This window comes from Schistocerca cancellata, chromosome 9, assembly GCF_023864275.1.
Source record: "Schistocerca cancellata isolate TAMUIC-IGC-003103 chromosome 9, iqSchCanc2.1, whole genome shotgun sequence".
Lineage (NCBI taxonomy): Eukaryota > Metazoa > Arthropoda > Insecta > Orthoptera > Acrididae > Schistocerca > Schistocerca cancellata.
The window spans coordinates 220216669-220239761 of NC_064634.1; the positions used below are offsets into that span (position 1 = coordinate 220216669).

General features: G+C 40.6%; 1 protein-coding gene across 1 annotated transcript in view; it reads right to left on the minus strand.

Annotated features, from left to right (window-relative positions):
* The window catches only part of LOC126101297 (uncharacterized), a 557599-nt gene that overhangs the window by 74416 nt on the left and 460090 nt on the right, over positions 1-23093 (minus strand). Inside the window, exon 3 of the mRNA XM_049911976.1 lies at positions 20076-20271. Within this exon, the coding sequence (XP_049767933.1) occupies positions 20076-20271 (196 nt within the window). The remainder of the gene's footprint in view (positions 1-20075; positions 20272-23093) is intronic.

Genomic DNA, 23093 nt, shown 5'->3' on the forward strand with positions numbered 1-23093 from the left:
CATAGTAGTGTAATCAAAACTAAGGAGCAATATTCATTTATTATTTATGTTTCATGAAGTTGAGTACTTCTTGTTGAATAAGCCTTTGTAATAACAAAAACGAGCTACTACTCTTGTTAACCTGTGAATCACACTCGTGGTGCTCATCTTTAAGTGCTGTAGGCTCTTCTTTAAGCGTTGCTAACAGGGCCTACCACGTCTGAGTCATGTATGTACTATTAAAACCACGATATGAAGAAATACACTATGTGATCAAAAGTATCCGGACACCCCCAAAAACATACGTTTTTCGTATTAGGTGCATTCTGCTGCCACCTACTGCCAGGTACGCCATATCAGCGACCTCAGTAGTCATTAGACATCGTGAGAGAGCAGAATGGGGCGCTCCGCGGAACTCACGGACTTTGAAAATGGTCAGGTGATTGGGTGTCACTTGTGTCATACGTCTGTACGCGGGATTTCCACGCTCCTAAACATCCTCAGGTCCATTGTTTACGATGTGATAGTGAAGTGAAAATGTTAAGAGACACATACAGCACAAAAGCGTACAGGCTGACCTCGTCTGTTGACTGACAGAGACCGCCGACAGTTGAAGAGGGTCATAATGTGTAATAAACAGACATCTATCCAGACCATCACACAGGATTACAAACTGCATCAGGATCCACTGCAAGTACAATGACAGTTAGGCGGGAGGTGAGAAAACTTGGATTTCTTGGTCTAGCAGCTACTCATAAGCCACACATCACGCCAGTAAATGCCAAACGACGCCTTGCTTCGTGTAAGGAGCGTAAGCATTGGACGATTGAACAGTGGAAAAACGTTGTGTGAAGTGACGAATCACGGTACACAATGTGGCGATGCGATAGCAGGCGAATTTCGTGTGAACGTCATCTGACGAAGAGTGTAGTGCCAACAGTAAAATTCGGAGGCAGTGGTGTTATGGTGTGGTCATGTTTTTCAAAGAGGGGGCTTGTACTTCTTGTTTTTTTTTGTGTCACTATCACAGCAGAGGCTTACATTGGTGTTTTAAGCACCTTCTTGCTTCCCATTGTTGAAGAGGAATTCGGGGATGGCGATTGCTTCTTTCAACACGATCGAGCAACTGTTCATAGTGCACGGCCTGTGGAGGAGTGGTTACACGACAGTAGCATTCCTGTAATGGACTGGCCTGCACAGAGTCCTGACCTGAATCCTATAGAACACCTTTGGGATGTTTTGAAACGCCGACTTCGTGCCAGGTCTCACCGACTGACATCGATACCTCTCCTCAGTGCAGCACTGCGTGAAAAATGGGCTGCTGTTCCCCAAGAAACCTTCCAGCGCCTGATTGAACGTATGCCTGCGAGAGTTGAAGCTGTCATCAAGGCTAAGGGTGGGCCAACACCATACTGCATTCCAGCATTACCGATGGATGGCAGTAAGAAGTTGTAAGTCATTTTTAGTCAGGTGTCCGGATACTTATGATCACATAGTGAAGCAGCCCGTTATACGACGATCAATTGTTTTGTTTTATACAAACCTGAGGAGCAGCAACGACGAGGTAAAAATTTAGGAAGTATACAGCAGAATTCGTTGTGCTATCAACAACATGAAAATTCCAAAGCAGTATATGAATCTAAATATTAATGAAAGTATATATCCATGCAGGTTTGTCTCTGCAATCATACACTGTCACTCACCTGTGACAGTGTGTGTGTCTGTGTGTGTGTGTGTGGGGGGGGGGGGTGTTGTATGGGGGCTTAATTAAAAAGAAAATATATGCAATAATGCAATAACTTTAGTAGCTGTGGATCTGGTTACGAAATCTCATAACCGGTTGGCCCTGAGTAATATTAGCACACAATCTGACCGCATAATATAAAAATAAAGAATGACAAGAAATTTCCATTAACACAATTGATTAATTAAGTTCGCTGCAACTATAAAAGCTACGAAACAACAAAGCACAAGTGTAACTGTTCTGTGTGTGGTAGTGTGACTCAACGTACATGTATCTGGCACGGTTCTTCCTCAATACGACAAGATATTTTATACACCATTTACAATGAACTAATTGAAAAACCAGAAATACTATAATTGCACATAGAAGCCAGAATTACAAGTCTAATACATGAACATGAGCCAGATGCTTTGTTGACTGAACCTGTGACCAAGAGGCATTGTCATTAAAGAAATGTGAAATAATTTTTTTTATCTCAATATGTATTACACCAACCGAACAGCATCTACTCTCTCGCCCAACAGAACAACAACTGCACTCGACATCCTTTGAACTAGTACTTCATTCGACATCCTCTCAACAAGTACTGCCCACGGCAACCTCTGAACTACTACTGCACCAGTGGAGGCGGCGGAATAATAATCTTTGGCGCAATCTCTGGCGCTGTGACTCATTGTAGCCACCTTTCATATGCCCCTCCTCCACGGGCTAGAATTTTATGGTATTTTTGCCAGCATTGGTGGTGAAAATACCACCAAATTCGTCCAAGAAACACAGACAAAAATACAAGGTGATATTGAATGGTGGCTTTCATTTGTGACATTCATTTCGCAGATTATTCTGCATATTTGGAGTAAATAAACCCATATAATGGTTAATTAGTCTTATTAGGTGGTTTAGAAAGAAGGGTTTTGTGGGCGCACGACAGCAAGGTCTTCAGCGCGGTTTAGAAAGAGAGATACGTGATGATTAGACGCATGTCTGAAATAATACGGGCTTTAGTAATGATGATATTTAGTTGTGTGCTGTAGGTGTAAGCAAAGTAAATTTGCCAGTGGAGGCGAGGAGTGGTTGGGCTCAGCCGGGGAGGCGAAGGTCGGCGAGCGCCAGAAGAGCATTGTGCAGGGGCCGGGGGTCCCAGGAGAAAGCATCAAAAAGAACACCGCCGCGTGTCAGTTGAGAGAGAGAGGGGAAATGTCAAGCAGACAGAGAGCGTCCAACGTACGCGCTGGCGCTACCCAGTCGCGCGCTGTTTTAGCGGCAAATGGGCTGAGCTCTGATTGGGCAGTTCATAAGAAAGTGCGGGAAACGATGAGGGTCAACGCCCGCTGTTTGAACAGAGAAATTTTTGGATAGGTGGAGAAATTGTATCACTCCGCGAGGGAGATTTGGGAGGCCTTTGCAGCGTCGGTATTGGCTGATTAGAGTTTGGCAGCAAGATTTTCGCAAAAGCATCGTGCAGCGCGAGGCAGGAGGAGAGCGTCTTGTGCCGTGAAAGCGGACAGTCGCAAAGTTCGGTAGCTCTGAGATAGGGACTTAGAGTCTGAATACTGTGCTGTGTATGATCTAGAGTCTGCAGCTACAGTAGGACATCAGCGTCCACGATAGGCATTGCATTGATTACTAGTATAATTGCAGTTGATTCCGCGTTATAGGCTGGCAGTCACCATTGAACGTAGTCAACCAGTGCACAGAGCTATCTCACTCAAATAGAAGCCCTCCAATATTAATAAGTAAATATCACCGAGCTATATAAATTTTGGCTTTGCACTGACCCTTCAGTAACCTAATATATAAAATACAGTAAGGAATACAAATGCTTGCATACATTGTTTTTACATAATAGTATCATTTGTCAGAGTAGTTAAACAGTTCAATCAATGGCACCAGCAATGACGAATAGGTGCAGGTAAGAGTCTCATAACATTTCATAAACCGTAAATACACAAAAAATTAGTTTAAACAAATATTCACATAAAATCTTTTCAAAAGTTCAATAAACAAGAAGCACTCCTCAGAGTAGTTGGCATTTCCAACAGTGGCACCCTGCAATGGTCAACAGGTGCAAATAGCAGTCCCATAACATTTCATCAGCAGTAATTAAACAGCTCCAACAGTGGCGCCCAGCAATGGCGTGCAGGTGCAGACACCAACAAGTTACATTATCTCAGTAGAAGCAGTTCCATCAGTGGCACCACCCAGTAATGTTGAACAGGTGCAGACAGCAATAGTGACACCATTTCAGTAGAAGCAGTTCCATCAGTGGCACCCAGTAATGTTGAACAGGTGCACACAGCAACAAGTGACATCATTTCAGTAGAAGCAGTTCCATCAGTGGCACCCAGCAATGGCGAGCAGGTGCAGGTAATAGGCCATAATATTCACCAGCAATAATTACACAGTTCACCAGAGTTCCTCAGCAGAAATTAAATATTTCCAAGTGGCACCCACCAATGTTAGTAGGTGCAGGTAACAGTCCATAATATTCACCAGCTATAATTACACAGTTTATCAGAGTTCCTCAGCAGAAATTAAACATTTCCTAGTGGCACCCACCAATGTTAATAAGTGTAAGCATGAACAACAGTTTGAATGCACACACAATTGCTTTTACAAAATGATTATCAATGCTCCTACACTAAACATACAAATTATAATAAACACACAAATGATATCAGATAATTGTCATATTAACTATTACAAATACACAAATATCAGTAAACCTATAATATTTATGGGTGTCAGTGCAAGCCACAACAACAAGTAAAATAATATTTAGGAGATAGGTCGCTACCAATTATTTGGGATTAGGAAAGGAAAACACAAAACACACTCACTCATCTTTCATCCACATATTAAGTACTACTGTGTAATTGAATAGTGTTAACTGTGTAAACTCAGTTCTGTCAAAATTTGATGTTCAACATGTGTATCAAGTAGTAGTGGAAACAGTGTATAACAGTCAATAATAGTTAGTCAACATCATAGTCATCATGTCAAGACCAATGTTTGTCAAGCCAAATCAAAATGTACAGTTGCTGAACATCTGTCAGTGTGCCAAGATATGCAAATACTTCCTCTCTCCAAAAAAAAGTATATACTGCTTATTGATTTAACGAAGTGTGTGTGTAGACAATCTTCCTTCCACTGGAGTGTTCTAGTCTGCCATCTTCATCCTTCTTGTTCCATATACACCAACAAAAAAAAATATGCTCCTCACTTACTTTACCTCTTATCCACCAAAACTCCAATAATCATCAGCATCACATAATCTCAATACTTCAATAATACCTCTTATAACGTCGATACATATAAACCTTATCACCAATATCATTTACCTTACCTCTTATCCACCAAAACTCCAATAATCATCAACATCACACAATCTCAATACTTCCTCTTCAATACGTCAATACATATACCAATATCATTTCACTTCCATAACAACTCTTTCCTCTAGTCAGTCTCCTCGAACAAGTACAGATAAAATCCTAGTGCAAACTTCAGTTCATCATCCCATAGAATCCGAAGACACAGTGTCCACACACAACTTCTGTGTAATCCACCTGAGCCAAATCTTCTACTCAATATAAATTATCAAATGCATTTTGGTTACCTTGTCCATCATAAAATAAAAGAAATGCATACATGACCTCTAACAGCCTTCAGTTTGAATAACTCTCAGTAAGTAGGTGCGAGTATGTAGTATGAATGATCATATAAGACTTTGAATGAATAAATCATAATATTCCACAGTGTGTACACCACTTCAAGAATCATGACAAAACAGAAGCAAACATGTGGAGAATTTCTTTGTGTCAAGTGTCACTTGCTATTTCAATGGCTCACGAATAATGCAGTGTAATAACTATCAATGGTCTAAAGCTAGTGTTGGTATTACATGTCGTTAGCTTCCTTTCCATTAGCATAAATTTATACAGCTTCATAAAACCCCCAGTTCATGCGACTTCAATGAAATTTCTTATACCCATGTAGTTCATAGAATTATAGCAGTTCATTTTCTTATCTTAAAATATAAAGCACTGAGCGTAAGCAAAACATGCAATAGCGAGTAAATATACCAGTAGAGAACAGAATGTCAACAAGTGGATGTAGCACAATCCCCACAACGAGGCTCTGCCAAGCGAACAATCTATAATTAATACCATAGTGTAACCTAAACTCCATGTTCGTACACAGTATATAAGCATTTATATATACTAAATTGAAGAGTAGTTACGACAACAAAACAGAAATGTGTAAATTTGCAATCCATACGCAAGGCAGCAAGTAGATATCTTACATAATAAACAGGCCATTAGCATCATATCAGCATAAGAAATAAATGTTCATATGTAATCTCAATAAGTAAACATGAAGGCGCAAGCAGATAAGTCACAAAGTATATCTTACATACATAACCATATCAGCAGAACTTATCAGGTGACAATTATAATTTAAATAAATAGGCACAGCAGGCGCATAATAAAAAATATGACATCAGTGAAAAAAGCAGAGCAGCCAAGCGATGCATAATATACATAAGTAACAACCCTGTTCATTAATCAATCATTGTCAAAATCAGTTAACACAAAGTATAAATCACGTAATCGCGAGCAGCAAATTATGTATAAAGTACATACCTAAGTAGAAATATGTTACATGAAAAATAAACTCAATTAATATTTACCTTTTTAGTTTATTACTTTCTTCTTCGAAATTACATTCCTCCTGAAATATTCTCGATAGCAAGTCCTCTTAACGTCGGACACACACAGAATTTACCTGAAGTTCTTAAATATTTTATACAACTGTGTCCTGAAAAAAACTGAACGTTAATAACATAATTTATCAAGTCACTATAGCTTTATACTGAATTTAATCGGAGAAATTTGACTGTGTATGTCTACGGCTGTCAGTGCATTTGCACTGAGCACTCGATCAGCTAGCTGTAGGTACGCGTGACGTAGGAAGTAATTGTTTGCGGTCAACGGCTACCTAGTGCGGCGCGCGGACTGACTGTCGCTTTGAGTATATGCCGCTGCCAGAACATGGCGCAGTATCCTTGTATTCTCTGCGTGTTTACATGTAACTGTTAATTTCTCAAAAGTATGTCATTCCACAAAAATTTTAACGTTCGATATGTGATGTATTCCCTTAGAGCGCCGTGATTTAAGAGTTTCTACTTCAACAGTGTTATCATGAATAATTCTGCGAACTCTATACGGACCGTTATAAAGCAGAAAAAATTTGCGACACAAACCTTTTTCTTTGTGAGACAAACGATGAGACTTAATTAACACCTTTTGACCAACTGACGAAGTTTTTAAACGACAAGGACGTTTAGCTGATTTCTCTCTTCTAGCAGCCGCAGATGCAATATTTTGTAGAGCCAGGTTCACAACTTCAGAATGCCGCAGTTTCCGTGTAGGCGGAAAAGGAACGATTTCAGAAATGCGATTTGTCGGTGCTTTATTTTTAATATCAATATAGGCGGTAAAGAAGTTGAATCATTAGGGAGTACATTTAGAATGTTTTGAAAAATATGAAGATACTGATCCCACGTTCTGTGATTATGATGACAATAAAGACGACACAATTTATTGATTTCCTTCATCCATCTCTCTGAAGCGTTAGATTGAGGGTGAAAAAGTGAAATGAAAATTGGTTTAATCTTACGACGCCATAGAGTACGAACCCAAATTTTAGAGCGAAACTGTGATCCATCATCTGATATAACTTTATCAACATGACCCATTTCTTTAACAAAATGTTTGATGAAAGCATTACATACTGAACGAGCTGTTTCTTTGCGTAAAGGTGTAAAACACACATATTTTGATGACAATTCCACTACTACCAAAATGTACGCAAAACCATTAGTCGAACGAACCACTGGATCGAACAAATCGACTGCAGCCATCTTCTTTAATTTCGCTGGAATGATAGGAAACAACGGTTCTCTGTGAGAAATAGTTAGCGGCTTATCCTTTTGACATAATTTGCATTTAGCAAGAACAAATCGAATCGTTTTTCCATATTATTGAAGTAGCAATTTTCTCGTAATTTATGAAAGCATTTTCTGGGACCAAAGTGTGCATAACTGAAATGTGTATACCAAAATAAATTTGTTAAACGTCATCTGTCACTTCAGCTTTGTTAAACCTTTCATTAATTAATTCTTCACTATTAATCATATCATCCATCGCATCTCTGTATCTATTGTCGTTGTCATGAATGAACACATTGTCGTCATAATGCTCAGCGAAAACGTCAGAAGTAAGAAACTTTAAACAATTTGTTTCTGATTCAGATTTCGTTACACACTCGAAAACTCTCAAACATCTCGGCATTCCGGCAACAGTCAAGTTCACACTTCCTTCTTTAAAGTTTAAAATTGCCTTGTGTGTGTTAAGGAACTCCATACCTAATATAATTTATGTACTGAGTAATGGAACAACAATAAAATTAGCAGAAAATTCATATCCTTGACAAATGAAATTTAAGTTGGTCTGTTGTTTGACTTCCACACTTTTTCCAGAAATAGCTCCTCGAATTGTAGTTTTAGAAACAGGTAACACAGGACAAGCAATATTTCTTACACATATACGAATAACTGATTCACTAATAACATTCAATGGGCCCCCAGAAGCTAAAACTGCAGTGAACTTATTCTTACTCACGCATATTTCAATAACAGGAAGTAAAAATGCGTCTACATTATTTTCCTTTTCGTCTAGCAAAATATCTCTCATGTCTTCCAAGCGTACGTAGTGTAAAGTCGTAGTGTCATTACTTTCTGAACCGTCTATATTGCTGCCAGAAGCCGAAGCTGCAAGTCATTGTCGATTGTTTGCGTCTCGTCGTTGATTATTCGCGTCATTTCGCGGATCAATTTCTACGATTTGCACTTGTCTCTCTGAATTTCTGTCACGTGTAGGATGCCAATTAGGTCCCTCCTGGCTGTTACATGTAAATTCTTGGTTGTGTCTGTTATTAAAATTTCTATTTTCCTGGCTATCTGTATGACTACTTCTTGTGTAATTTCGACTGTCACTTCTGAAATTATTGTTAGATCTGCTACCCTGGTTATTCCTGTAGTAAGAATTTCTACTATTGTATGAATAATTTCTGTCTTGACGATACCGATTACTGTTTCCGTATGATTGATCATTCCGGTAGGAATTTACTTTATTATAATTGTCTGTGTAATTTCTGTTAGAACGTCTGTTATTGTCATAAGGCTTGTATCTATTGTCCTGTCTGTTCCGTCTGTCATTTTAAAAATTACCGCTATAACGTCCGTTCCGATCATTATCCCTTTTCTCTGAAAATCTATTGTGATTGCCGTTACTGAAAAAATTACAAAAAGTTCCGTCGTCGTTGTCATACTCAAGTTCTTGTAGCAAAGTCTTAAAAGTTTCAATGTCGTCCTTACATCTTCCGGCTAAAGCAATGTGTCTTATCGATTGTGGCAGCTTAGTTAAACAAATGCGAATTAATTCAGTCGGGCTGTAAGGGTTGGAAAGGAATTGATTCTTTCGAATCATATCTTCAAAGTATTCTGCCGGCGTGCGGAACTCTGACTGTTTAAAATTACGCTGCATAATAAGACTATATTTGACTCTGTCTTGCGTGTTTTCGGACCAATATGCCGATAGAACTGCATGATAAAAAGCATTTAAATTATTACAATCTCTAATAAGTGTGCGCATGCGCGTCGCCGGTTCGTTTTTCATCAGTATACTGAAAATTGTCACTTTTGGGTAAAATAGTCATATCCGGTTATTCTTTACTGATTCCTTTTCTGGATAGATTGATAGTTGAAGAGTTGTTTTGATAGATACAAAGAATAGTAAAAGAGTAGGCAGCAGTGCAGAAAACTAAAAGAGAAATAGCACCACTACAGCTCGGGGCCCTCTGCACGCTACGGTACATATTCACTTAGTGTAGTGAATCCCCTGAGGACCTAAATAGTCACACATAAATTCCAGTTTGTGTCTTAGTGGCCAATTTGGCGGAAGTGCGTACATAAATTGATCTAACCGTGAACATGGATGTCTGTCATTATTAGAATTGCAAAAGATTCTAAATTTCCGAACAGTTAAAAAGTGTTAATAGTCAAAGTTTTCGCCTCGTGGCGACAAAGCCCTACCGCGTCTGTCCCAGTCCGAATGTCGATTATTGTCAAATTTGCGCGCCTGGCGCTCTCTTGTTGCATCTCGTAAATGAAAAATTATTTTCTTCAAAACGCGCTGCTATCGGTGATTCTAAATTTCTTCTACTGTCTTTTCCTACGATTTCGCTTTCAATTTGTTCAACTTGCTTTCTTAACGCCTCAAATTCCCTTTTAACGTGTTCATTAATTTTCCTTGATTTTCAACATGTTTATTTATGTTCTGGTACTCTTCTGTTTCTGCAAATGGCAATGGAGCTGTATCATCTGAATCTCTGTCCCCATTTAAACTAAGACTTGTCAATTTATCTGAAATCTCCTCAACTCTTTCCGATAAGTCACCTATTTGTTCTTTCTGTTTATTTACGTCTTCCGTTAAGTGTCGCGACTCGGGTTTCAGTATTGACACATTTAGTAGTTAACTGTTCATATTGTGGTGTTAGGTTATTTATTCTGTCATTTGGTACGGATTCCTCGATTCTTTCAAATATTTTTTCCTTATCGTGTGCGTGTTGAAGATTTAACTCTGAAAATTTTTGTACTATCACGTGATCTCTTTCTTCCTGTTCTCTATCCTGTTCCTTTTGACTAATTTCTATTGAAATTAATCTGTTATTGTGAGCATTCATAATCGGTTGTACTTCTTCTCTAATTTCTTTCTTTAATTCATCTTTCATGTTTTTAAAACATGTCCCTATTCGTGAGTCTAGCCGTGCTTCCATTGTTCCCATATCCGTTTCTAACCATGTTGCCACTGTTTTTAATTCAGATCCTAACTGTGATGCCAAATTTAATATTGCATTCATCAACTGCTCCATATTAACTGGTTCGAAATTCTTTTTGCCCCTAACATTTCCCATAAAACTAACTTCCTTCGTCATAGCTGTAAAGCTATCTGTGTTCGATACCATTCCAGAATCTTTAGTCGTTAATCTCGTATTCTGAAAATTTTTTGATTGTGAAAAATTTTGAACTGGTTACGGACTATTTTCCCGGCTTATTAAATTGTTTTCTACTTCATTATTCATCATACTGTTCTCCTGTGTTTGCGAGTTCGCCATGTTAACAATTTCGTCATTCTGACTATCCATCATTTTTGCCTTTTTCATTGATCGCGTAACCATTTACAAAACATACAAAACTCGTCACTATACGGTAATTACACACAATATAACACTTTATCACCAACAATACCATCCACACGAAATGCTTCCCGACAAACACGATTAACGAACAATTAAAACCTTCACAAATGCTCAAAATTGTCAAACCCATATACGACTCATCAAAAATTAAATTGTACAAAAATACCATTAGAAGAATGACAAGACAACCACAAATGTTCAATTACCAAATCTACACATACAATATAGAGTACAATTACTAAACTACAAATTACTACCAACAATACTACTGTCTGCTATTTTTACTATCAAAAGAATTCCAAGGCACGATCCTGGCAAGGTCGCCACGTGCATGGGAGCTTAAGTAAAAAGGAAATGTATGCAATAATGCAATAACTTTAGTAGCTGTGTGTCCAGTTACGAAATCTCGTAACCGGTTGGCCCTGAGTAATATTAGCATGCAATCTGACTGAATAAAATAAATAATGACAAAAAATTTCCACTAACACAATGGATTAATTAAGTTCCCTACAACTATGAAAGCTACGAAACAACAAAGCACAGGTGTAACTGTTCTGCGTGTGGTAGTGTCACTCAACATACATCTATCTGGTACGGTTCTTCCTCAATACGACATGATATTTTAAACACCATTTACAACGAACTAATTGAAAAACCAGAAATATTATAATTGCGCATAGAAGCCAGAATTAAAAGTCTAATACATGAACACGAGCCAGATGCTTTGTTGACTGAACCTGTGACCAAGAGGCATTGTCATTAAAGAAATGCGAAATATTTTTTTTTACCTCAATATAACTTAATCATAGCTAACACTTGGTTCAAGAATCATGAAAGAAAGCTGTATACATGGAAGAACCCTGGAGATACTAAAAGGTATCAGATAGATTATATAATGGCAAGACAGAGATTTAGGAACCAGGTTTTAAATTATAAGACATTTCCAGGGGCAGATGTGGACTCTGACCACAATCTATTGGTTATGAACTGTAGAGTAAAAATGAAGAAACTGCAAAATAATGAGAATTTAAGGAGATGGGACCTGGATAAACTGAAAGATGGTTCAAATGGCTCTGAGCACTATGGGACTTAACATCTATGGTCATCAGTCCCCTAGAACTTAGAACTACTTAAACCTAACTAACCTAAGGGCATCACACAACACCCAGTCATCACGAGGCAGAGAAAATCCCTGACCCCGCCGGGAATCGAACCCGGGAACCCGGGCGTGGGAAGCGAGAACGCTACCGCACGACCACGAGCTGCGGACAAACTGAAAGAACCAGAGGTTGTACAGAGTTTCAGGGAGAGCATAAGGGAACAATTGACAGGAAAGGGGGAAAGAAATACAGTAGAAGAAGAAAGGGTAGCTTTGAGGGATGAAATAGTGAAGGCAGCAGAGGGTCAAATAGGTAAAAGGACGAGGGCTAGTAGAAACCCTTGGGTAACAGAAGAAATATTAAATTTAATTGATGAAAGGAGAAAATATAAAAATTCAGTAAATGATGCAGGAAAAAAGGAATACAAACGTCTCAAAAATGAGATCGACAGGAAGTGCAAAATGGCTAAGCAGGAATGGCTAGAGGACAAATGTAAGGATGTAGACGCTTATCTCACTAGGGGTAAGATAGATACTGCCTACAGGAAAATTAAAGAAACCTTTGGAGAAAGGAGAACCACTTGCACGAAAATCAAGAGCTTTGATGGAAACCCAGTTCTAAGCAAAGAAGGGAAAGCAGAAAGGTGGAAGGAGTATATAGAGGATCTATACAAGGGCGATGTACTTGAGGGCAATGTTATAGAAATGGAAAAGGGATGTAGATGAAGATGAAATGGGAGATATGATACTGCGTGAAGAGTTTGACAGAGCACTGTAAGACCTGAGTCTAACAAGGCCCCCGGAGTAGACAACATTCCATTAGAACTACTGACAGGCTTGGGAGAGCCAGTCCTGACAAAACTCTACCATCTAGTGAGCAAGATGTATGAGACAGGCGAAACACCCTCAGACTTCAAGAAGAATATAATAATTCCAATCTCCAAGAAAGCAGGTGTTGACAGGTGTGAAAATTACCGAACTATCAGTTCAATAAGTCACAGCTGCAAAATACTAACACGAATTATTTACAGACGAATGGAAAAACTGGTAGAAGCCGACCTCGGGGAAGATCAGTTTGGATTCCGTAGAAACATTGGAACACGTGAGGCAATACTGACCCTACGACTTATCTTAGAAGAAAGATTAAGGAAAGGCAAACTCACGTTTCTAGCGTTTGTAGACTTACAGAAAGCTTTTGACAATGTTGACTGGAATACTCTCTTTCAAATTCTGAAGGTGACAGGGGTAAAACACAGGGAGCGAAAGGCTATTTACAATTTGTACAGAAACCAGATGGCAGTTATAAGAGTCGAGGGGTATGAAAGGGAAGCAGTGGTTGGGAAGGGAGTGTGACAGGTTTGCAGCCTCTCCCCGATGTTATTCAATCTGTATATTGAGCAAGCAATAAAGGAAACAAAAGAAAAATTCGGAGTAGGTATTAAAATCCATGGAGAAGAAATAAAAACTTTGAGGTTCGCCGATGACATTGTAATTCTGTCAGAGACAGCAAAGGACTTGGAATACCATTTGAACGGAATGGACAGCGTCTTGAAAGGAGGGTATAAGATGAACATCAACAAAAGCAAAACGAGGATAATGGAATGTAGTCGAATTAGCTCAGGTGTTGCTGATGGAATTAGATTAGGAAATGAGACACTTAAAGTAGTAAAGGAGTTTTGCTATTTGGGGAGCAAAATAACTGATGATGGTCGAAGTAGAGAGGATATAAAATGTAGACTGGCAATGGCAAGGAAAGCGTTTATGAAGAAGAGAAATTTGTTGACATCGGGTATAGATTTAAGTGTCAGGAAGTCGTTTTTGAAAGTATTTCTATGGAGTGTAGCCATGTATGGAAGTGAAACATGGACAATAAATTGTTTGGACAAGAAGAGAATAGAAGCTTTCGAAATGTGGTGCTACAGAAGAATGCTGAAGATTAGATGGGTAGATCACATAACTAATGAGGAGGATTGAATAGAATTGGGTAGAGGAGGAGCTTGTGGCACAACTTGACTAGAAGAAGGAATCGGTTGGTAGGACATGTTCTGAGACATCGAGGGATCACCAATTTAGTATTGGAGGGCAGCGTGGAGGGTAAAAATCGCAGAGGGAGACCAAGAGATGAATACACTAAGCAGATTCAGAAGGATGTAGGCTGCAGTAGGCACTAGGAGATGAAGAAGCTTGCACAGGATAGAGTAGCATGGAGAGCTGCATCAAACCAGTCTCAGGACTGAAGACCACAACAACAACAACACATATTGACGAAATATACACTGTGATCTTTGCAACATCTTCCATCTATACATTACACCAACCGAACAGCATCTACTCTCTCGCCCAACAGAACAACAACTGCACTCGACATCCTCTGAACTAATACTGGTTTCGACATCCTCTCAACCAGTACTGCCCATGGCAACCTCTGAACTACCACTGCACCAGTGGATGCGGCGGAATAATAATCTTTGGCGCAGTCTCTGGCGCTGTGACTCAGTGTAGCCACCTTTTAGTGTGTATGTGTACGTGTATGTGTATGTGTGCGTGAGTTGGTAGGTGGGTGGGTGGGTGGATGTGTGTATTGCAGCCCTGCGACTTCCATTGCGGATTAGGGTGTGATAGGCGGCATAGGTTGAGACTCGGACGATGTAGCAGCTGGATGTTTCATAAGATTTAAATAACGGGGAAGTATTCTTCAATTCAGAAGGAAATATATCGAAATCTAATTCTACTCCCAAACGTTCTGTGTGTTTCCTGGATATTTTACAAATCTTTTCGAAATAAATTTCGTGACTTTCTTACAATTCTATGATTTTTCTCGAATGTTTCGTAAATTTCTTCAAGTTTCTGGAATCAGGTAAACGGTATTTTTTATCATGTGGAATATTTTTGGATTATTGTCAGACCTGGAAATGAAAATACGTTGTACCATGTTCTAGAAGCTCCTATAGTGTTTAAAGCAAAGTCTGGCTCGGTTATATTAGTCTTTAATTACAAAATGATGTCAAACTCGACTGAATGCTCACAGAGTCGCTAAAAAATAAAACAGAAGAATGTCACTCTAGAATGTTTGATCCTTGACAGTATAAAAGATAAATTTCGGGTCAAATATATTGATAATTCAACACTGAAGGTGAATATTTAACTGAGAATTTTGGAGTAACATGTGCTGATTTTCATTGTTGTGTGTCTTTACATAATTTCGAGTTAAAACACGGGATACACGATTCAATTAAACAAAGAGACAGGAATTTGGTTCAGAACAGGAACTTCACCAATAGACGAGAGCGAGTTAAAGTGATACAAGTATCTCTTCTTCACTATTGACAGGTAAAGAGTCAGAAAAATTTATAATTAGTTCTCCACCTCCACACGAAAATGTATTGTGCTGTTTGGCGAATGAATCACGTTACCAGATTCCTATACCCTAGAAAAATTGAGAGATAAACATATGCCGATATATCCACTACACAGTCCGACACGTGTGTCGCTTGACTTTCTACGAAACACTATGCTCCATTCGCTAAAATATCAGAGATACAGTTTCTCCAATCCGCTAAGCCACACACAATGTTATATTACTTTATATTACACAGAAAGGTGCCTTTGATCACAATGAATGTTTTTCTTTGTGCTGCTATTCTCTTCGTCGTCGTCATCGATGGCATGGCTACCGACTCGACAAAGAAATATATATGTACCGTGATCTGTTTCACAGAATTTATAATATTCTGTCCATAGACTTTCCTGTTAAATCTCATACAGTGTGGCGTTAGCTAAACTATTCGCTCCCAGCAATTTCAGAATGAATTGCCGATCTATAATGAGATGCAGAGCCGCAGAATATTATGTCAATAGGAATATAGAGACTACTAAGGTTTCCATCTGAAATAAATTTTCATACACCCCATTTTAATTTTATTGTTCGTAGCCGGATAGCAAAAGAAAAACAAAACCTGCACAGATATATTGGCATCACAATACAAGTCTATGAAGCAGTTCATTAGGTAACACTTTTCAGATGCTGTTTCCTGCGTCCGCGTTTTGGTACAGAAATCTGCTCACTGACATTGAGGATTGTAAAATTGATATATAATTGTATAGCTAAGATTGCAGCTTGAAAGCAAACATCGGGTGTGAACCTCGAACAAAGATCACGTGAAGATAAATACCTCAAGGATGATGACGAAATCAGCCACTCAAACAGAAGGCGCTATCAAGTTAAACGATCGAGTAAAAAATGCTCACTTATGTCAGATCTTCAACTGTCGCGGACAACAACAACAAGAACAAAAAATGTGGGTGCTAGCTAGCAGCGCTGTCTTAATATCACAGCAGTAATGCGTCTCCCACTTCATTTACTGTCTGTAAGTTTCTCATAAGTTAAAAGGCATCTATTCCGCAACCACACTAGAAAATCGAGGACTTAATTACAGACTTTCCTTGTTCTAAAAGTAATCGTCTTTTCCTTTAAAGTCTAGCAAAAATGAATTTGAAACAAAATGACACCTGTGAGATTTAGAATTGTTTTATTTCTCAAACATGTAAAAAACATATTGCAAATAAAATCTTATATTTAATAACAGGTATGTACAATGCTGATATGCAGACAGGTTGTTGCAATTGGTATGCGAAATGGCTGGGACTGAAGGTGGTTTCTTCGATGATATTCTCCTACAAAAAAGTTTAGTATTTTAGTAATAGCCCAAGCCATTTCCAGCACCGACAGATGTTCCTATCGCAGATCCTGCCGCATGTCCTGTAACAAAAACAAATGCAGATAGTGGTCAATCTTGTTTGTTTTTTATCTTGTGGGACTTAACTGCTAAGGTCATCAGTCCCTAAGCTTACACACTAATTAACCTAAATTCTCCTAAGGACAAACACACACACCCATGCCCGAGGGAGGACTCGAACCTCCGCCGGGACCAGCCGCACAGTCCATGACTGCACTGCCTTAGACCGCACAGCGTTGATCGTGTTCAGTTTGAACAATTTATTAAGGTAAATATTTACGAACTTTAACACCTCCAATATAAAATAAAAATATAAATGGCAGGAGAACTAAGTAAACTGAATAGCCACAAGGTGACTGAACATTTATAAAGACCATTGTACCCACTGACGAAGTAAATGGTGACAATTATTGAACTACACACATCAAAAAACGGTTTAAAATCACCCTGGTTCCTAGAACTCCTGAAGATAGACGTTGGCTGTGGTTATTGTATCATAGACACAGGCCTTTGACTGTGCAGAGATGTCACTAAACCCGCCCAAAGATGCGGGACTGTTACGGTCGCAGGTTCGAATCCTGCCTCGGGCATGGGTGTGTGTGATGTCCTTAGGTTAGTTAGGTTTAAGTAGTTCTAAGTTCTAGGGGACTTATGACCTAAGATGTTGAGTCCGATAGTGCTCAGAGCCATTTGAACCAACCGCCCAAAGATGTAAACAACCATGCATGAGCAGCGTCCATTAGACGGACGGGGTGCGACAGCCGATCACTTCCAGTCATTCCATCAGGTAGGAGGTACACGGCCTACTAGAGTGGCCAGCATGTTCTCCAGACATGAACCCTATCGAACATGCCTGGGATAGATTGAAAAAGGCTGTTGATGGAAGACGTGACTCACCAGCCACTCATCTACATCTACATCTACATCCATACTCCGCAAGCCACCTGACGGTGTGTGGCGGAGGGTACCTTGAGTACCTCTATCGGTTCTCCCTTCTATTCCAGTCTCGTATTGTTCGTGGAAAGAAGGATTGTCGGTATGCCTCTGTGTGGGCTCTAATCTCTCTGATTTTATCCTCAGGGATCCACGCCAAATCGCTGAGGAGGAGTGGGACAATCTGGACCAACATTTCCTTGATGAACTTGTGGATAGTATGCCACGACGAATACGGGCATACATCATTGTAAGAGGACGTGCTACAGTGTATTAGAGGTACTGGTGTGAACAGCAATCTGGACCAACACCTCAGAAGACGTGCTGCTATGTATAAGAGGTACCGGTGCGGTTTTCATGAGTCATGAAAAGGACGGAAATGATGTTTACGTTGATCTCTACTCGAATTTTCTGTACAGGTTCCGGAGCTCTCGGAACCGAGGTGATGTAAAACCGTTTTAATGTGTGTGTATGAAAAAGAAAGTAAGTTAGTTACAAATTACGGCATGCACACACGTTATCCAACATGTAAACGTCACTACAGATATTCGGTTTTAGATTATGACGTGTTCGACATGCTTGCCATCATTGCCGATGATTTGGCGCAGGCGAATAACGAAATTCTGATGCTGTCAATGACCTCCTGAATGTCTGTTTTCAGCTCATCAATGGCTTTGGTGTTATTGAGCTACAACTTGTCTTTAACATAGCACCATAACAAGGAGTCGCACGTCTTTCGATCAGGAGAATATGGCGGCCAATCGAGGACCATGCCAGTGGCCTCTAGGTACCCCAGGACCAGTATGCGGTCCCCAAAGTGCTCCTCCAGGACATCATTCTCTTGCTTCAATGGAGTCGATCACCGTCTTGCATGAACCACATCTTGTCGTAATCAGGGTCAATTGGGATAATGGGAATGAAATCATCTTCCAAAACCTTCACGCAGCGTTCGGTAATCACCGCGCGATCAAGGAACACCGCGCTGTTTATCCCGTGACTTGACATTGTGCACGACACGGTCCCCCGTTGAGGGTGAGGAGATTTCTCGAACGCGAAATGCGGATTCTCAGTTCCCCAAAAGCTCCGATGTTGCTTATTAACGAGCCCATCCAAATGATAGTTGGTTTCGTTGCTAAACGAAGCATATTCACGTCGAAGTCCTGTCCGTCAATTCTGTGGACAATAATGGTGGCAAAACACAACAGCTGTTCCATGGCCCTGGAGCTTATTGGCTAATGGGTTTGAATTTTGTATGTCAAAACACAACAGCTGTTCCATGGCCCTAGAGCTTATTGGCTAATGGGTTTGAATTTTGTATGGGAAGAGATGCAGAGCTATTGCACCTTATATCATCATCTCAACTTTCCGACACATTTAAATCCCTTGTCAACTCATTTTACAGACGTGTGAAAAGCAACGGAAGTGATAAATCTTAACTTCTGGTTCACGGCAATCATGGTTAATGCTTTTATTGTTCTTACTCTAGCCCTAGCTTTCAGTACAGGAAGTCCATAACGGAACAATAGTAAGCCACCACAGTCTAGAAATAGATATCAAATGGGTGGCAGGTTTAAGAATCATTGAAAGACATGGAGAACACCTTTGGACATCGCACTGGGGTTGGCTGAGAAATAGAAATAAAAAATTCAAAATGTATGTTTCAGGTACAGGACGTAAACAACAAAGAGCTTGAAACTTCCTAGCAGATTAAAACTGTGTGCCGGACTAAGACTCGAACTCGGGACCTTTGATTATCGCGAGCAAGTTCTCTACCAACTGAGCTACCCAAGCACAACTCAGGCCCCGTCCTCACAGCTTCAATTCCGGCAGTACCTCGTGTCCTACCTTCCAAACTTTGCAGAAGCTCTCCTGCTCACGGTAAAGGTCTCGAGTTCGAGTCTCGGTGCGGCACACAGTTTTAATCTGCCAGAAAGTTTCATATCAGCGGACACTCCTGCGCAGGAGAGCTTCTGTTAAGTTTGGAAGGTAGGAGACGAGATACTGGCAGAAGTAAAGCTGTGAGGACCGGGAGTGAGTCGTGCTTCGGTAGCTCAGATGGTAGCGCACTTCCCCGCGAAAGGCAAAGGTCCCGAGTTCGAGTCTCGGTCGGACACACAGTTTTAATCTGCCAGGAAGATTAATGTGGTCCTTTAATTGGTCTAACAGCGGTATAGAGACGATTGGACTGTTATCTGCCGTGAATTACGACTTGGAGACTTAGGAAAAGACAAACGAGTAGATATTTTTGATATTAGTCACTCACCGTGGTGCGAGTGGTGCACGACGGGGTGGAAGCCGGACTTGTCGGCGTGGTACTTGACGGTGCGCACGCTGCCGTCCGCCTCCTTGAGCGAGTACTCGCCAGTCACCACGTCTCCGTCGCGGTGCTCCTTCTGGGAGTGGTGGTCCCCTGTGTGCCCGTCGGACACCCCGTATTCGAACTCGTACTTCGGGTAAGCCTGCCAAAGGAAAAGATATTTGAATATTAATTTGCCAATTGTCGGCTCTGTCTTACCCGCTTACACGTTCACCGACAACTGTTTTCTTCCTACTAGACCGACAGAGTGGTATGCTGCGGTTTCATCAGTACAGACACAGGATTGGTTGGTTGGTTTTGGGGAAGGAGACCAGACAGCGAGGTCATCGGTCTCATCGGATTAGGGAAGGACGGGGAAGGAAGTCGGCCGTGCCCTTTGAAAGGAACCATCCCGGCATTTGCCTTGAGCGATTTAGGGAAATCACGGAAAACCTAAATCAGGATGGCCGGACGCGGTATTGAACCGTCGTCCTCCCGAATGCGAGTCCAGTGTCTAACCACTGCGCCACCTCGCTCGGTCACAGACACAGGACTGCCTATCGTAGACACGTAGCGACCACCCGAGTCAGGTTACACTTTAGAACATACAATTACATTTTTATGTTGTCGCTCTTGCTATATTCTACATTGCCCGTCAAGCATTGACATCAGAGGTACAACAAAACCACTTCACACATATGGTATAGGGTTTGGTTGGAGGGCATTATTAGTCTGTACAATTGTACGGTTTGCCCGCATCTCGTGATCGTGCGGTAGCGTTCTCGCTTCCCACGCCCGGGTTCCCGGGTTCGATTCCCGGCGGGGTCAGGGATTTTCTCTTTCTCGTGATGGCTGGGTGTTGTGTGCTGTCCTTAGGTTAGTTAGGTTTAAGTAGTTCTAAGTTCTAGGGGACTTATGACCACAGCAGTTGAGTCCCATAGTGCTCAGAGCCATTTGAACCATTTTTTGAATTGTACGGTTTCCCAGGAGTGGAGCCTGATGAAAGCAATGGCACCAAATGGTAACATATTGTCAGAGAGTTATTGTGCTAACAAGACTTCATCTCTCAGCAACAAACAGAGTCATCACCCAAATACTAGTCTGAGAAAACAATACAAATAAAAATCGTTGTCATAATACAGGGCGTATTAAAAAGTAATCATCCGATTTGGCACATCTATATTTCTGAAACTAATGAACGTATACAATTAATTTCGTTTTTTGATGAAAAAGTTTTATTCATACCTTTTCGTAGCTGTTCAATATGCTCCCCTTGAGATGCATGCTATTTGTCAATACGGTATTCAAATTGTTCCCACACTGCAGCGAGCATCTCTTGAGTTACAGCGTCCACAGCTGCTGATATGCGATGTCTCAGTTCATTAAGTGCTGTTGTTAACGGAGGCACATAAACAGAGTTTTTTTATAAACTCCCACGAGAAATAATCACTTACAGTTAGATCTGGTGATCTTGGAGGCCAGTAATGTAAGACAGGATCATTTGGTCCAGTGCGACCGATCCATCGTTCAGTAATCCTTCAATTAAAAAATTCCCGCACTTCCAAATGCCATCGTGCCATCCTATTGGTAAATCAAGTCGTTCGAATCAGTCTCCAACTGTGGGAAAAGAAAGTTCTCAAGCATATCGAGATATGTGCTTACTGTAACAGTGTTCTCGGTAAAGACAAATGGACCATGCACATTTTCCCGGGAAAGTGCATAAAACACGTTAAATTTTGGCGAATCCTTCTCATGTTGAACAACTTTGTGTGGATGTTCCGTACCCCGTATTCTCACATTACGACGGTTCATCTTTCCATGTAAATGGCATGTTGGCTCGTGGCTAAACACTAAGCGTGGAAGAAAACTGTCATCCTCCATCTTACCAAGAACGAAATTGCAGAACTCCACACGTTGTTGTTTTTCACCTTCACGACGAACTTGCAGTAGCTGATTTTGTGCGGTTTCGTGTGTAAAGGTCGACGCAACACACGCCAGACGGACGTCAGGGGCATGTTGAGCTGTCGAGCTGCACGGCGATCGGATTTCTGCGGACTCATTGTGAATGTATGGCAGATGCGTTCGACGTCAGTGTAAGACACTTGGGGGCGGACCGGCAGTTTGCCTTTACACAAACAACCTGTTTCTCGGAACTGTTCAAGCCATCATCTAATGCTCTGTGCTGTAGGAGGATCCACACCATAGCTAGTATGAAAGTGACGCTGAACAGTTATTACTGACCCGCACTGCGCAAAATGCAGAACACAAAACGCTTTCTGTTGTCCCGACACCGTTTTTACTAGAACTGAAGTGGGCGCACACTGCTGCTACCTAGCGAGAACCATGTAAAACTCGAGAGTTTTCTATTTCCAACGGTGTAGTGTGCGCGCATATATCTCAAATAACAAAGTAGTTATGATTTGTTCTTTAAATCGGATGATTCTTTTTGATACATGCTGTGCTACTTGTACCTGTACGTCAGGTGTTCTGAGAGAAACTATGTGCTAAGCTACAGTATTAAGATAAACTGCACTTCAATTCCAGCTCGTGTCAAGCCCTATTGTATTCAAATATGCTACTTGGCCGAATGTCCCTAACACATGTTGTGGTTAGTTCCAAAGGCAATTACGATCCTAATAATACGAACATCATCCTTATGCTATTCTACACCGTTTAGTCGTCAAATGAGACTTACGTTTAAGTCGTGTTACAATGAACATGCACGTCCGTATTTATCGTTGTTCACGAGAGGTAGGTGTAAGTTGATCTGGTACGCAACCGACGTTTTAGTTCACCATAAAGCTGTTTGACGTTACTCACTCGGGACTAGACTAGATTAGTCCAGCAAATGCACTCGATGTTCCTCGAACTACAATGGAATGATCCTTACTTTGCATGCAGAATTATCGAGGTCCGATCCCAGACTGTTGCCACCGGGTGAGAATTTTCCTATAGTCCTAATCATTTTCATAAAAAACGTGCTTT